The sequence below is a fragment of the Pipistrellus kuhlii genome, unplaced genomic scaffold (assembly GCF_014108245.1).
Source record: "Pipistrellus kuhlii isolate mPipKuh1 unplaced genomic scaffold, mPipKuh1.p scaffold_m20_p_2, whole genome shotgun sequence".
NCBI classification, from domain to species: Eukaryota; Metazoa; Chordata; class Mammalia; order Chiroptera; family Vespertilionidae; genus Pipistrellus; species Pipistrellus kuhlii.
In genome coordinates this window covers 107236200-107252518 of record NW_023425515.1, presented here as the reverse complement: position 1 = coordinate 107252518, position 16319 = coordinate 107236200, and the positions used below count along the sequence as shown (strand labels likewise).

General features: G+C 38.0%; 1 protein-coding gene across 1 annotated transcript in view; it reads left to right on the top strand.

The window, feature by feature from the left end:
• Positions 1-16319, top strand: part of GMDS (GDP-mannose 4,6-dehydratase) — a 610549-nt gene that overhangs the window by 143652 nt on the left and 450578 nt on the right. Inside the window, exon 2 of the mRNA XM_036445071.2 lies at positions 14289-14333. Coding sequence (XP_036300964.1) covers positions 14289-14333 — 45 coding nt within the window. The remainder of the gene's footprint in view (positions 1-14288; positions 14334-16319) is intronic.

The following is a 16319-nucleotide window of genomic DNA, read 5'->3' as shown; positions in this document are numbered from 1 at the left end:
GTATCATCAACAGTGACATTTTAGTAGCAACCTGTTAAATGAATGTACATTGAAATGGGAAAAGATATAGACATCTGTTTTGTTATTTATATGACCTTTCTAAAACTAAACAAAAGGACATTTGTTTTGTCTTCCTCCCTGAGTTAGGACATAAGTCATAAAACAAAATGCACAAGGAAATGTTATTAAATCAAGTAAAGAATAAAATTTCATAGTTCTTCTCTTTTCAGTCCAAAGTTTTTTTCTTCCAAAGTTAAGGTTTTTTTTTTTTTTTTTTTTTTTGTGTGTGTGTGTGTGTGTGCGCGCATGTGTGTGTGTGTGTGTGTGTGTGTGTGTGTGTGTGTGTTTTAACTAATCTTGGCCTTGAACACTGGACAAAATGCTGCTCTGTTTTAGTGTAAGTACCTACAAAAAAATCATTTCCTCTATAAATCAAATGGATGATTACAACTACGTAAGCATGCCCTTTGCAAAGAAATAGCCTTTAATTGTATGGTATGTCACTTTGAGAGAGAATGAGAAAGGGAAAAGGAGAGAGAGGATATCCATTTTTTTTCTTTTTAAAAAATATATTTTATTGATTTTTAATAGATAGGAAAGGATAGGGATAGAAACATCAATGAGAGAGAAACATCCATCAGCTGCCTTCTGCAAACTTCCTACTGGGGCTGTGCCCACAACCAAGGTACATGCTCTTGACTGCAATTGAACCTGGGACTTTTCAGTCCACAGGCTGACTCTGTATCCACTGAGCATGCCAGTTAGGGCAGGATATCCATTTTCAAAATTTGTACAATTGTAATTTATATATACATATATATATATGCACATATACGCATTTACTACAAATAAATTATTTAATTGTTTAAAAATATTACAGTTGATATACTAGTATATTAGTTTCAAGCCTACAAAATAGCAATTAGACATTTATATAACTTACAAAGTGATCACCCAGATATATCTAGTACCCACCTGGCATCATACACAGTTATTATAGTACTAGAGGACTCATGCATGAAATTTGGTACTCACAACCCCAGCTTTGTTCAGAATGTTGTCCTAAAGGACATCTGGAAGGTTGTTTGGCTGCCGGTCTTATTAGCATATTATGCTTTTATTATTATAGACTAGAGGCCCAGAGAACCAAAATGACTCACTGGGGGTGAGTCCTTCAGCCCAGCCTATCCCTTCTCATAGTCTGGGATCCCTTAAGGGATGTCCTACTGATGGCACAGTCTGGCTTCCTCCTGTAGGAGATGACCTGGCTGATCAGGGGAAGGCGCTTTACCCATCACCCAGCTGCAGCTGCTACTGCTGCCTTCGAGGCTCTGAGGCCTGAGCCCCGGGCCTCGCAGCCTCCAGGGCTCATGGCTGCTTGACCCCATGGCTGCCGGAGCCCCAGGCCTCACAGCCGCTAGGGCTCACAGCTGCCTGAACTCATGGCTGCTGTGAGCCCCAGGCCTTGTAGCCACTGGCCTCACAGCAGCTGTGGCTTTGTTCCAATGGACATTCAGAAGACGTTCGCCTAATTAGCATATTACCCTTTTATTAGTATAGATTATTGACTATATAACCCATGCTGGACTTTATATCCCCATAACTAGTTATACAAGTTTTAGTGTGTAATTAAATATTAGTACTTCTTAATCCCTTCCTTCTTAATCCCTTCCTTCTCAATTCTCCCTCCCATCTGGCAACCATCAGTTTGTTCTCTGTATCTAGGAGTTCGTTTCTGTTTTTTTTGTATACTTATTTTGTTTTTTAGATTCCACACGTAAGTGAAATCATATGGCATTTGTCTTTCTCTGACTTATTTCACTTGGCACAGTACTTTCTAAGTCCATCCATGTCTCAAACGGCGAGATTTGTTTCTTTTTTTTTTGTGGCAGGGTAATATTTCGTTGTATATATGTACCATTTCTTCTTTATACAAATTGACTTTTGATGGACACATAGGTTGCTTTAATATCTTGGCTATTGTAAATAATGTATTAAAAATAGGCGTACACATATACTTTTTTAAAAATATGTTTTTTATTGATTTCAGAAATGGAGGAGAGAGAGATAGAAACATCAATGATGAGAGAGAATCATTGATTGGCTGCCTTCTGCATAACCCCTGCTGGGGATCAAGCTCAACCTGGGCATGTGCCATGATGGGGAATCAAACTGGTTCATAGGTCCATGATCAACCACTGAGCCACGCTGACTGAGTGGTACATTTATCTATTTGAATGCATGTTTTCGATTTCTTTAGGTAAATACCCAGAAGTGGAATTACAGGGTCACAGAGCAGTTGTAGTTTTAAATTTCTGAGGAAACTCCATACTGCTTTTTACAGTAGTTTTGCCAGATTGCATTCCTGTCATTGTGCACTAGGAATGCATCCTCCCCAATACTTGTAGGTTGATTTAATGATGAAAACCATTCTGATAGATATGAGGTAATACCTAATAGTGGTTTTGATTTGCATCTCTCTGATGATTAGTGACATTGAACATTTTTTAAAATGTGTACTAGGGGCCCGGTGCATGAATTTGTTCGGGGTGGGGGGGGGAGGTTCCAAGTGGGGTGGGAAAAGGACAGGATGTGATCAGCCCTCCAGGTGGGCGATGGAACACTCTTGCAGGCCCAGGATGCGGGTCTGTCCCACTGACATCCCTGCCAGTTGTTGGGAGTCACCTGGCAGCTGCTTTTATATCCTTCCTTGAGGAGCATTTAGGGAAGGGAAGAGGCTATGGTGCCTGAGACCAAATTCCAGGAGGCCAGCGGCACTGGCCTGTTCTCTGGAGATTGGACCTGCAGGACTACTGAGGGAGTGAGTGGCTGCTGCCAGGCTGGTGGACTGCAAGGATGGGTCTGTGAGCTGAGCTGTTGTTCTGGTTGTTCTGGTTGTTTGGTCATAATGATTATATATATATATATATATATATATATATATATATATATATATATATATAATGTATATACACACACACACATACATACATACAATCTGTTTTTCCTCTTTGGAGAAGGTTCTAGTCAGGTCCTCTGCCCATTTTTAATTGGATTGTATGTCTTTTGGTGTTACATTGTTTTTTGTTTTTGTTTTTGTGTGTTTTTTTTCATATATTTTACATAATAAACTTTTGCCAGGTATGTCATTGGTGAATATCTTCTCCCATTTAGTCAGTTGTCTTTTTGTATTGTTGATGGTTACCTTTGCTGTGCAAACACTTTTCAGTTTGATAAAGTAACATTTTTTTGTTTGTTTGTTTCCCTTGCCTGAGGAGACATAGTAAAAAAAAGTATTATTAAGAAGTGTCAGAATGTTTACTGTCTATGTTTTCTTCTAGGAGTTTTATGGTTTCAGGTCTTCCATTTAAATCTTTAATTCATTTTGATTGTATTCTGCATATGTATAAGAAAGTATATATCTGTATAAGAAAGTGGTCTAGTTTCATTTTACTTTATGCATTTGTCAGTTTTCCTAACACCATTAATTGAAGAGACTGTCTTACTCCATTGTATATTCTCACCTTCTTTGTAAGAAATTAATTGACCGTATAGGTGTGGGATTACTTCTGGGCTCTCTGTTCTGTTCTGTTGATCTGTGTGTCTGTTTTAATGCCAGTACCATGCTGTTTTGCTTACTCTAGACTTGTAGTACAGTTTGATATCAGGTGATGTGATACCTCCAACTTTATTTTTCTTCCTCAAGATTGCTGTGACTATTTGGTGTTTTTTATGGAACCATTTTAGAGTTATTTGTTTTAGTTCTTTGAACAATGCCATGGGTATTTTTGTAGGTATTGTATTGAATCTATAGATTGCTTTGGGTATGGTATATGAGCATGGTGAATTCTTCCATTTATTTGTGTTTTCAAATTTTTTTTGGACTGTATTATAGTTTTCCAAGTTTAGGTACTTTACCTTCTTGGTTAAGTTTATTTATAGATATTTTTTTTCTTTGATACAATTGTAAGTGGGATTATTTTCTAATTTTTTTTCTGATACCCTGTTTTCCCGAAAATAAGACAGTGTCTTATATTAATTTTTGCTCCCAAAGATGCGCTAGGTCTTACTTTCAGGGGATGTCTTATTTTTCCATGAAGAAGAATACGGTACACATTTATTGTTAAATGAAAATAAAGGAAATTTATTACCTGTATACGGTACGGTAGTACGGTAGTTGTCAACACAAACAAGACAAACTGTGAATCCTACAATATCAAGAATTTACTCATTTATTCAATGACAATCATGTCATCATTTTCTGGAACATCATCATAACAATCCAATTCCTGAACTTCCTGGTGAATTTCTTGTGACTCCATTTCTTTCAGAATCAGTGGACCAAATCTCTCATGTTCAGCAATAGCACTGTCTTTAAATGAGTACTTCTTGTCAAGGTAGCCTGCTCGCAGTGCATTTGCAATGCAACTGTCAGTGATTTTCTCCCATGAATTCTTCACCCAAGTCACAACTTCTTGCAGTTTAGGTTTCACAGAGTTTCCACGCTGATTTCTCTCCATTCTATTTTCAATGTAGTCATTCATGTCCTTGCGCAAATTGTCTTTGAATTGCATTATCAAGAGTTTAGAGATAGGCCATCATTCCTGCTGGAATCATTATATGATTACGGTAAATTAATTTTCATTCTGAGACAGAGCCTGGGGGGCCTTATTTCCAGGGGGATGCCTTATATTTCACTCAGAAGTAAGTAGGTCTTATTTTCCGAGGATGTTTTATTTTTGGGGAAACACAGTAGTTCATTATCTATATACTAGAGGCCCAGTGCATGAAAATCCATGCACTGGAGTGGGGGTCCCTCAGCCCAGCCTGCCCTCTCTCACAGTCTGGGAGTCCTCAGGGTCCAGAGATGACCAGTGATCGGGGAAGGCGATATCCCCATCACACCTCTGCTGCTGCCACTGTGGCAGGGCAAGCCTCGGCTGGCCCTGGTTGCCTGAGTCTTGGGTGGCTCTAGGCGGCTGGGCAGCCACCATCCAAGGCTTGCCTGCACCTCGGGCTGGCCCTGGGTGGCTTGGGGGCTGAGGGGCATGGGAGACTCTGGAGGCAGGGCTGAGGGGACTGGGTACCACCATCTTGTGGCTGTGGGCACTGCTATCTTTGCCATGGTGTCTCAATTAGCATATTTTCTCTTTATTAGATAGGATATAAAAGGTTAAGCAACCATCCAACTGTGCAACCGGCCAGTAGGTATGATGAGCAATAACCACCAGGGGGCAGATGCTCAACAGAGGAACTGCCAAGTTGTGGTGACTTGGCAGTGGTGGTTCTTGGGTATGCACCATGGAACCAGAGAGGAGGGAGCCTGATTCCTCATGGGGCCGTGTGATTTCACCTTTGGTCATGGGTTATGTTGTTGATGGGGCACTGTCACTCCGAATCTGGTTTACTGCCCAGCTGTGGTGACTGCAGATGCCCTTTGAGCCACAGGTCCACCCCAGGTGTAGTTGGCCAGGGAGGGACTGCAGGAGGTTGGCTCCAGGGCATGTCCAGCTGTCTTACCCAGTCCCGCCCCACCGGCTGCCTTCTAATTAATTTCATTTCAATGTGCATGAATCCATGCACTGGGCCAGTAGTTGGTTGACAAAAATTCAACTGACCTCTAACTCTTAATTTTGTATCCTGCTACTTTACTGAACTGATTTATCATTTCTAAAATTTTTTTGGTGGAGCCAAGAAATTATTTTTAAACATAAAATTTACCAGTAATTTATTATTAACTTCTCCATAGCTCTGTATAAATCTGTGTCAATGTATTTGAATCTCCAAATTTAAAAACTTTCAGTTAGAATATTATTTTTAAGTGAAAGGAGTTATTCACACCAGCACTTATTTGGACAGTGGGCGGATCTTTTGGAGGATTTTCACAGGATTGTGCTTCTTGTATTTTTAGTGTTTTTCCCACCTTGATTTCATGCTCAAATGTGGTGGTTTATTTTCCAGGGCACTTCTAGTAGAGAATAGATAAGTATAGTAGTATTTGATAGCTTTTTTTTTTTTTTTTTTAATACACATAGCTTCACTACCCTCTGTCCATGGCTAATGCTTCTTCTGGTATTCCTGATAGTAAAACATCTTGATTAGCTATACAGGTTAATATTTTCATCCTGTCCTTCTGTGGGTTGGCTAATGCTTGTGAAATAACTATAAGGCTAGGAAATGCCTGCCTTCCCAGAAACTTCTCAGGGCAGGGACTAAATCTCTTATTTCCTTCCTGTCCTCTGTTCTATAACACCTGTGACCCAAGGGAGTGTTTAATATTCATTAATCTGGGACACTTTGCATTGTTAATAAATTCTAAAGAGACCACATTTTATGTTAAAACACCTATAGGCCCGTCATTATGGAGTGATTGATCCCATTAGTGAAGCAAATTGCCATAGAAATAATTCACAAACACACACACACACACACACAAACACACTTCAAGTCCTTGGGGAGTTTCTTGGTCTCAATTCACCTCAGGTTGTTCATTTGTAAAGTAGAGATAATAAAGTATTTGGAACATGCCTGCTATATCCTCAGTGCTGCACAAGTGTGTATCTTTATTATTATTGTTACTTTTATCACCATATTTTGTACTAATAATAGGTCATTTTAGGACTTTTTTTCCTCTGAGGAATAAACATTTCAGCACGAGTATCAAGAATGGCAGAGTGGGAGAGAGAAAAACATGTGAGGCTAAGGGAGCTTACATTTAAATAAGAAAGTAAGCCAGTTGGATAAAATGTTCTTTAAACATGCTTTTATTTATGTGGAGATGAATAGATTAGCTCACCCTTGATGTGTCTTTGTATTATGTTCACCCAGCACACATGCAGGCTGTTAATAAATGTCTCTGGACTTACTTTTGAGGGTTTTTTTTTTTTTTTAATTTGGGACTGTTTGGAATATGTTTGTGCATTGTCCTCCCAATCAGTTAAAAAATTATCTTTCTATACCTTATTAAAAACTGTTTACTTTCTGCTCTGTTATTTTAACATTTAAGCCCATTTTCTTTATTGCATTTGCCTAAACTACTGCATAAATTTGCTTTACTATGTGGAAATGAATGGTGTTAAGAATGCTGGGTTGTACAAATGTACCTGGAGCTTACATTGTGGTGCTTGCCCTCTTCTTTCCCATTTAAACTCAGAGTTCACAATGACCATTTGCAAACAGAAGGAAATGTGCATTTTAAACCAGGTTATTATGAAAGTTCTTCCACTGAACATCTGCTAACCTGTTTCAAAATATTTTTGAGTGGCTTTTATTGGAGATAAAAATTAGTCAATTTTACATATGTTCTAGATACTTATAAGAACAAATCACTTAGCAAAATACAGCTACTAGAAAACTGTATAAAACATAAGAATGAATACTTTTCAGAAGTTATGAAATATGGTCACAAATATAAAAAATACTTTTCTTTCTCAATACTAATCCCAAACTGAAAGAAAAACATCAATTGTTTAACATCAAATTGGGGGAAAATATTTTCTAAAATTAAACTTGGGTAATTTCTTTCCTCTGTGAGATTTTTCACATGTAAATATTTTACAGTCTTTTTTCTTTTCTTTTTAAAATCCTCACCCAAGCACATTTTCATTTATGTTTAGAGAGAGGGGATGGAGATGGGAGAGAGGGGGAAGGGAAGAAAGTGGAGAGAGAGAGGGAAGGGAGAGAGAGAGGAAAGAAAAAAGGAGGGAGGGAAAAAGAGATATTAATGTGAGAGAAACATCAATCAGTTGCCTCTTTCACATGCCCCAATCAAATCCACAACTTAGGCATGTGCCTTGACGGAAAATGGAACCCATGATGTTTTGATGTATAGGATGACACTCCTACCAACTGAGCCACACTGGTCAGGGCTCCAGTCTTTTGAAATTGAGCATGTTTGTGGGGAAACATTCAGGGCAATGGTATACCAATGTGTAAGGTGACCTTTCAGCTCATCATGATTTACTGGCAGGTGTAGCGTTTGGCAGCAGAGCCGCTCTCTCTTCCTGTTGTATGTGTAAAAGGTGTGTGTACAACCACTGAGCACCCGCTTGAAGGGCTCACATTCGCCCTGGCAGACATTCAGAGTGAAGGGGTGTTACAGAAAGAGTATCTCAGCTGTTGGACACTATCAGTTCTTTATTGTTTTGGGTTTGTTGATCATGTTTCTAAATTGCTGTGCTCCTGTCTACTAGGAGGCTACTCCAAGGAAGTAGAAGTCAGTCTTTTGTTGACGGCAACATTTATGAGCAAATAATTTTCAACTTTGAAGAATACAGGAGATAGGAGTCTATTATACAATTGAATATTGTATAATATTGATGGTATTCTTGTCTTCAGTCAATCAGTTAATTATCACTCTCCTGATAATTGGTGGCTATGTTCTTTTTCTTCACTTGGTAATGCAAGGTATGTTTTACTTGGTTCTGAACCGTAGACATTCAACCAGTGTCTTCATCTTAGATCTTTTCTCTGTATATATAGTGAAAAAGTCTGAAGTCTGAGGATCCGGAGACCTGCTTTTTGTTATTGTTCCTTTTTGTTCTTTGTGGGGGTACTGTGTGTGCTGCTTTCTAACTGTGACTGTACACTAAACATTTTGCTGTTTTTTGTATCTCAATTTCCTGATCTGTAAAATGAGAGAGTTGGATTAATTAATCCCTCTGGTCTTTTGAATTCTGTGAGTCTGACAGAAATTTTATTCAATGATTTGTGTTACAAACATGAGCCAGGTTAAAAACACTTTTCAAATATAGTCTGCCTCTGGGCTTTTCACACTACTGTGGCTAATCTTTTTGGAAACTTTATTTTTAAGTCAAAACAGCACCCTTTGTTATTTACTTAGGTGTTTGCATTTTTCTTATTGGAGATATAGTTTGCTTTTATACTGTAATTGCAATTAGCTGAAAAGATGCTTATTTTAGAGTAATTAGAATGCATAGCCTTAGAGAGCATAAAAGGTAGTGTAAGTAGTGCTTTCTTTTCTTACTGAAGAATGTTCTATTTCCTTATGCTTGAGGTGAACTAAACAAAGAAATTCATTTTATTATGGCATGATTTCTTTAATCCAATACTTAGTCTATTCAAAGAAGCTGGGAAAAGATGCTTAGGCAGAAACATACAGTATAATTTTGTATGCAGTTCAGAGGGTCCACAGTCACAAATTGCATAGAAGAAAGTATCCTGTTCATTTGTCCTTCTGGGCTGTAAGTTCACCCATGCTTGATGAGAGAGGAGAAATGCCAGTCTTTTTCTCTGCAGGAAGGTAGTCTCCCTGACCTACGCATGTTTGGATGTGGATTTGAGATGAGGGTTGTTTATGCTTTTTCAGTTTTCTGTGGCCATTGGGAGAAGGGGAAAACTTCTGTTTTTCATTAGCATTTTATAGATGTGAAGACTAAGGTAATTTTCATACTGCAGCCAAGATATGATTTAACTAATTGTATAATAGAATTATGCCCCCCCCTTATTTTTTAATTTTGTCTTGATTGTTGAAAGTATTACAGATGTCCCTTTCCCCCTCTACATTGACCCCTCCACCTTGCTTCTTCCCCCTCCCCCCATAGGCCTTGACTATACTATTGTCTGTGTCCGTGGGTTATGCGTATATGATATAAGTTCTTTGGTTAATTTCTTCCTATGCCCCTCCACTTTTCTCTGATATACATCAGTCTATTGCATCTCTAGATCTATTTTGTTCATCAGTTTATTTTGTTCACTAGATTCCACATATATAAGTGAGATCATGTGTCATTATGCTGTTAATATTTGACAAAGGAGGTAAGAGCATACATTTGAATAAAGTCAGTCTCCAATAAATGGTGTTGGGAAAATTCTATAGGTACATGCAAAAACAAAACAAACAAACAAACAAAAAAACCAACACGAAACTAGACCACCAGTGTACACCATACACAAAAACAATCTTAAAATGGATAAGAGACTTAAATGTAAGCTGTGAAACCATAAAAATCCGTGAAGAAACCGTAGGCAACAAAATATCAGACATCTCATGTAGCAGAATTTTCACTGATACAATGCCTATGGCAAGAGAAACAAAGGAAAAAATAAACAAATGGGACTATATCAAACTACAAAGCTTCTGCACAACAAAAGAAACCAGTATCAAAATGAAAAGGGAATTTACTGTATGGGAGAACATATTTGCCAATGATACACCTGATAAGGGGTTAATTTCCAAAATATATATACAATAGAATTTATACAACTCAATACCAAGAAAACAGACAATCCAATTAATTGGTGGAATTTCTCTTAATTTTTATGGCTGTTTATTTGGAACATTTCTGAGTACTTGTGAAAGGCAAAGAACAGAGATGCCTATGGGGAGAGTATATACCAGGCACACCTAAATTTGGTCCTTTTGAAACTTGGGCAGTGGCCCTGCTCCCTTGGCTCTAGAGGCCAATACATACACCCACCACCAATTAAAGTTTACCCGCAAACAACACCACACTGCTCCCTAAGTAGTGCATGTACCTAAATGAGACCTGAGAAATTTCAGACGCTATGCCCTATCTTCTCTTTTGAACTCTGGAGAGTTCCAAAATTACAAGACATCTCTGAGTTTGGGTTACCTGATTAAAATTAGAAGCACTGTTAAATCCATAAAAATACTCTGTCATGGAAAATGACTAAATCAATTTGGTTTAAAATGAATACACTTATTTTCTTATTTTGTTGAGTTCAAATGCGTTTTGGTATGTCCTAGTAGAGAAGAAGGTGAGGAAGGAGGCTGTTTCCTAGGTCAGAGTAATGGGAGATGTGGATTCCCGTCCTGGCTTCGTCTCTAGTGTGATGTTAGGCAAGTTGGCTAACCTCCATGTGCCTTAGTTATCTCAGATGCCAAGTGGCAGCTTGCCTTCTAGGCCGAGTTCTTGTAAAAATGAGAAAATATTTCTGTCTTGAAAATGTTAAAGCCATGGTGATTACTTAAAACTATGTAGCATTTAATATGAAATGGATACTCTTAATAACCACGTGCAAAATTAAATTTGAGTCACAATTGGGACATTCTTTCTCCAATTAAAGTTTTCTGTAATAGGGATTGAACCCTGGCTGGAATTTGTATCAGACTAATTGTGTTCATAGTGAATGAGTTAGAAATTTAGTTCATGAGTTCCTTGCTTTCTGAGGAGTTGGATATGAGAATTCAGTATTGGTTGCAGGTTCTCAGTTACCATGGCATTAGTCATTAGTCTAACAACCTTGTTCTTCTAGAGGAGTTAGAAACAGTAATCCCTTTGGCTTGGGGAATGCTTATCTGTTTAGATTCCCTGTCTCCAAGCGGAGTCCCCTCAGGGACCCGGGGAGAGGACGAAGGGAGGCCCACTGGGCTCCCTGGGACAGAGACCAGGAGACCTCGCTGTGTTCTACTTCCCACTCATTGTGCTGCCCAGGCCCTATCACTTGGGAGGCTTGCCAAGGAAGTGGGGAGGAAGCACATGCCACTACTGGTTCATAATGTTCCAGCACAGTTGGAAAGTTTGAGATGTGGCCTGGGTGAGAAGAACAAGACCTTATTGACAGGGTTCAGTCTTGTCAGGTCTGTTTCACATCAGCTTTCTACATAATCAGAGCTCTTTTGCCCCCATGGGCCTTTAGCACTTTCACCTCTGTCTCAAAAAATACAAGAAAACTAACACTTTCGGTGCAACTGTGTTAGAACATAAAGCATTTTAACTTTTTATTCCAAGAGAAATTATAAAATGTGAAATGTTTGGTGTTGCTTCAAAATGATAACACTAACAAAATAAAACAAAAATGCATACTTCTTAGGCTTTCCCACTTACCATAACAGTAGTCATCTTACTCTAAATGCTTTTTCTATTAAACTGTTTTCTTATTGATCACTTTGTAAGAGTACTAACTATTCTCACATTTCCGATAATCATGGAGAATGATTTGGCTTGTCCTGGTCAGAATTATTTAACCCCCTTATTTGATTTAGTTTGTATATTGGATATATAAAAATTATGCAATTGTGTATAATTTTAAGATTGAAAGGAAAAGGAATATGCCAAACTGCTTTTCTTTTTCTCCACTTGAGTCTGCCAAACCAGAATATTTACATCAAAATGTCAGAAGAAAATCTACTGGAAGTTTTAGTGAGCCACAGAGTATATTCCCTGTATGCCTTGCCTAGTCATCTTGCTTAAATTTATGCATGACTTCTGAATTAAGTAGTAAACATTCTCTGGGCAGTTCTGTCATTTTCCAGAACTTGTAGGTGTCTCCAAATCAAATAATGGTAATATTAATAATAAGAACCTTTCTTTTTCCTGGTATATTAGATAAGAACTTTTGAAGTTAAATGGATTATTTTAAGCTTTTTGTTGTTGTTGTTTATTGCTTGTTTGTTTTTAATCCTCACTTGAAGATATTTTTCCCATTGCTTTTCTGAGAGAGTAGAAGCAGGGAGAGGAAAGAGAGAGACATTGATGTGAAAGACATACATCCATTGCTTGCTTCTCACACGAGGGATTGAACCTGCAACCCAGGCACATGCCCTTGATCATGAATCAAACCTATGACCCTTCAGTACACAGGCCAATGCTCCAACCATTGAGCCACACAGACTAGGGCTAAGCTTTTTTTAAACAGAGGAAATCAAAGAAGACCTGAATATTCCCAGCTATTTTTGAGTAAACAGATTTCTATTAGTTGGAGCCTCCCATTTTTCTGGGCATCTGGATGGGATGCAGAGGACCTACCTGGACCAAAAATAGAAGAGCAGTTACAGGATTGCTTACAAAATGTCTGTGCAATTCATTTTCTGAGCAAGGCTGGTGACTTTTTGTAATACCTCTAGAATGGCGATTTCTCATACTTTCTGTACCTGCCAGTGACATATGGAACATATTAGTTAAATGGACCACTCTTACCTAGAAAATTTTAAATGAATTATAAAAAAATGGTTGAAATCCCTGTGTTTAGTCAGACACCCTTAGGCACTTTTTTTGTTTTTAATCTTCACCAGAGGACATATTTAGAAAGACAAAGGGTGAGAGTGAGAGTGGGAGAGGGAGAGAGAAAGATAAAAAGAGAGAACCATTGGTTGCCTTTTGTGCATGCCCCAACCTGGGATCCAACCTACAACCCAGGAATGTGCCCTGGATGGGAATCTGGCAACCTTTTGGTGCATAGGACAGCATTCAACCTACTGAGCTACATTGGCTGGGCTAGACACCCTCATTTAATGTAGAGATTAACTGCATGGTTTAAGATGCATACACATTAAGTATTTATTATTTTATTAAAAAGATGAACAATTTTCTTTTAAGTTTGTGTGCACGAACACATCTACTTAGTGATAATAATACAAATCTGAACATGTCTACCACCCTCACACCCTGACCTCCACCTCAAAATCCTTTCTGTAGTGACTTTACAGAATCCTTGGATTAGAAACAACTTCTCACCATGCCTGGAAGGCCTCCCTACAAAGGTGCTCTCCTTCCTCCTCTCCACCAAGGTGTCTTTTCTATGATGTCAATACCCTGGTGTTCTCTGCCTCCTCCTCACACTCACCCTGCTCTCTCCTCAAACCTCTATAACCACTTTCTCATCCCTTCCCCAAAGATACCTTTTAGCAACTCTCAGAATTAGAGTTTTGTTTTACCAAGACTTTCTACTTTGCCTCACATATTTTGTATATTTTACATGCGTTGTTTTTAAGCTTTTTTATCTCATGGCATATAAACAAATTGTTTAAATTCTGTGACAAAAATACTTTTGCTGATGTGTCAAAAAATAGGTATAATTTTGATTCATTCATACAGGATGGCTATTGTGTTGGCTGTTGCCGTTTTTTTATTTGACAATCTAAGGGAAAAGAGTTTGGTGACCCAAACTAAATAGTTAGATATTGCATGTTTTAAAAATTATTGGAGTACATTAGTTGAAATTTGCTGTTTTAGATGCTAGTGTGGCCAAACCTAACTCTAAATCCATCTCCTTCTGAAGCATCATGTTCTTTCTTTAGTCCCATGTTAACCCCCTGGATTTTAGCTTATTTCTCTGTATGACAATGATAACACTTTACTGTGCATTCAGATGAAATATCGATAATTATGAAAATGTATTGTCAACTGTTGGGCACCTTTTAGTGTTTACCATCTTTATCTGTATTACTTTTATTTTATTTGCCATGATTCATAATTTAAATTTATAGAGCCTCTTAAATGCTTTCCTCAAAACTCCATGTCTTGGCTGCCTTCTTGACTGGCCATGATGGGACTGATGTTTTTCAATTTTCCTTCTCTTCCCAGGATGGTTCATACTTGGCTGAGTTCCTGCTGGAGAAAGGCTATGAGGTGAGTGACTCAGTGAGCAAGCACAGGCTGGTGGAGTCACTCGGACACAGTGGCCTCCCGCTTCCTCTGCTGCCGTCCTCCTGTGTGTGTTTTCCACTGAAACTCTGATAACAAATCATAATCAGGGGAAGAATGTGCCTTTTGGCTTGTAACCATGCCAGCTCATTGTGCTGTTTATCTACTAGTGAGTACTGGTGGCTTCCCCTGTTCCTTAGTGTTTAACTGCTCTGCACGCTTCCCACATTCTCAGATAAACCAGCAACCTGTGTAAGCTAACAGCTATAACATCATTAGGGTTAATTTACGATGTAATGTGTTACATAAAAAAGTTCCACTCACAGTGAAGTCACTTAATTCGGAACTTACACAGAGCAATAAAAACCAAGTTGATCTCAGGCAAACTTAAATGAAAAATTATCACTTACTGATTTTGCTTTCTGAAAGGTGGCCATATAATTTATGGAAGCTGAAACTTTGGGGTTTGCTACTATCATCATCATTTTATTGCTGTCTTCTTTTTCTCCTCCTTCTTCTCCTTCAACAATGCCTGCTTTCTTTAAAAGAAGCAAGGGTACTGTATTTTAAATTTGATACAGCTTTGTGTGTATGCCTTACCTTTTTAGAAACCAGTTTTCAGATATGCTTATCTATATAAATTCATGTTATACAGAGAACAAAAACCTGCAGAGTGATCCATATGCCCTGGCCTGATTTGGGAGTTTTTACATTAATCATTTTGGATTCTCTGTTTATCCCAATTGGAAGTGCATCGCTCTATATATAAATGGGCAAACACCAACAAGGAACTTGGCATCTAACAACCAAAAGGATTTGAAGGAAACTTATTACTTTAACTCATAATCCTTTCTGAGAGCCTTGACTTTTAGACTTTAAGAAGTCAGTGGTGGGGTGTGTGTGAGGAGACATATGTACTACTATTTGTACTACCTTAAACAATAAAATAAAATTAAATTAAAAAAAGAAAGAAAAAGAAGTAATGGCAGGTATGTTTAGTACCTTTTGTACCCTTATCTAATAGCTATTTCTGCATCATGTAATAATATGAGAATAAGGCCATGTAATTATGAGTGTATTATACATGTACACATATGTTTATATATGTAGATTCCTACTATAATTGAGTGATAGACACATATTCTAAAGAGCAACAGATTTTAGAATAGATTATATGTCGTTTAGAAGAGTTTTTTTTTTTTAGATGCAGACTTTTTAAAAATATATACTTTTATTGATTTTAGAGAGAGAGGAAAAGAGAGTGAGAGATAGAAACAAAAATGAGAGAGAAATATCAACATTGATCCACCGGCTGCCTCCTGCACATTCCGTACTGGGGATTTATACTGCAACCTATGCATGTACCCTGACCAGGAATCTAACTGGTGACCTCTTAGTGCATGGGTTGACATTCAATCACTGAGTCACACCAGCCAGACCAGAATGGTTTTTATTCAGGGTAGATTAACATAATCTTTCAGTAAATCTAAAAGGAAAGGTGTGACAGAGAGACCTTGGACAAACAAGGTGTCTTTGGTAGCTAGAGAGGAGTTAGTGTTTGGGTTGTGTAATGAGTAAAAGAGAAGGTGCTGAGTAATAATTCATGAGTTCAGAACATGCTATTTGAAAATCTGGCACCTTGACATAATGGATATTTTAGATGAAGGAGTCTGAGAAAATGGCAGAAGTTTCTCCTGTAAATCTGTCTTTGTCTGTTTAATGTAGAGGAGGGAAAATTTTTCCTTCAGCCTCCTAGGGTCCCTGGCTGGGTCTGAAAATTAAATTGAAAAGCAAACAAATTTATTTAATAAAAGTTTTATACAACAGGAAGCTTTCATGAGGAACTGAAGATATGAAGTATTGAAACCTAAGTATTTTTATATTAGGTTTGATGGAGAGGGGACAGTCATGGAGAAGTATGGTAGGTCGAGAATTGCAAGGTAAGTGTAGTACACTGGGGGAAACCAAATC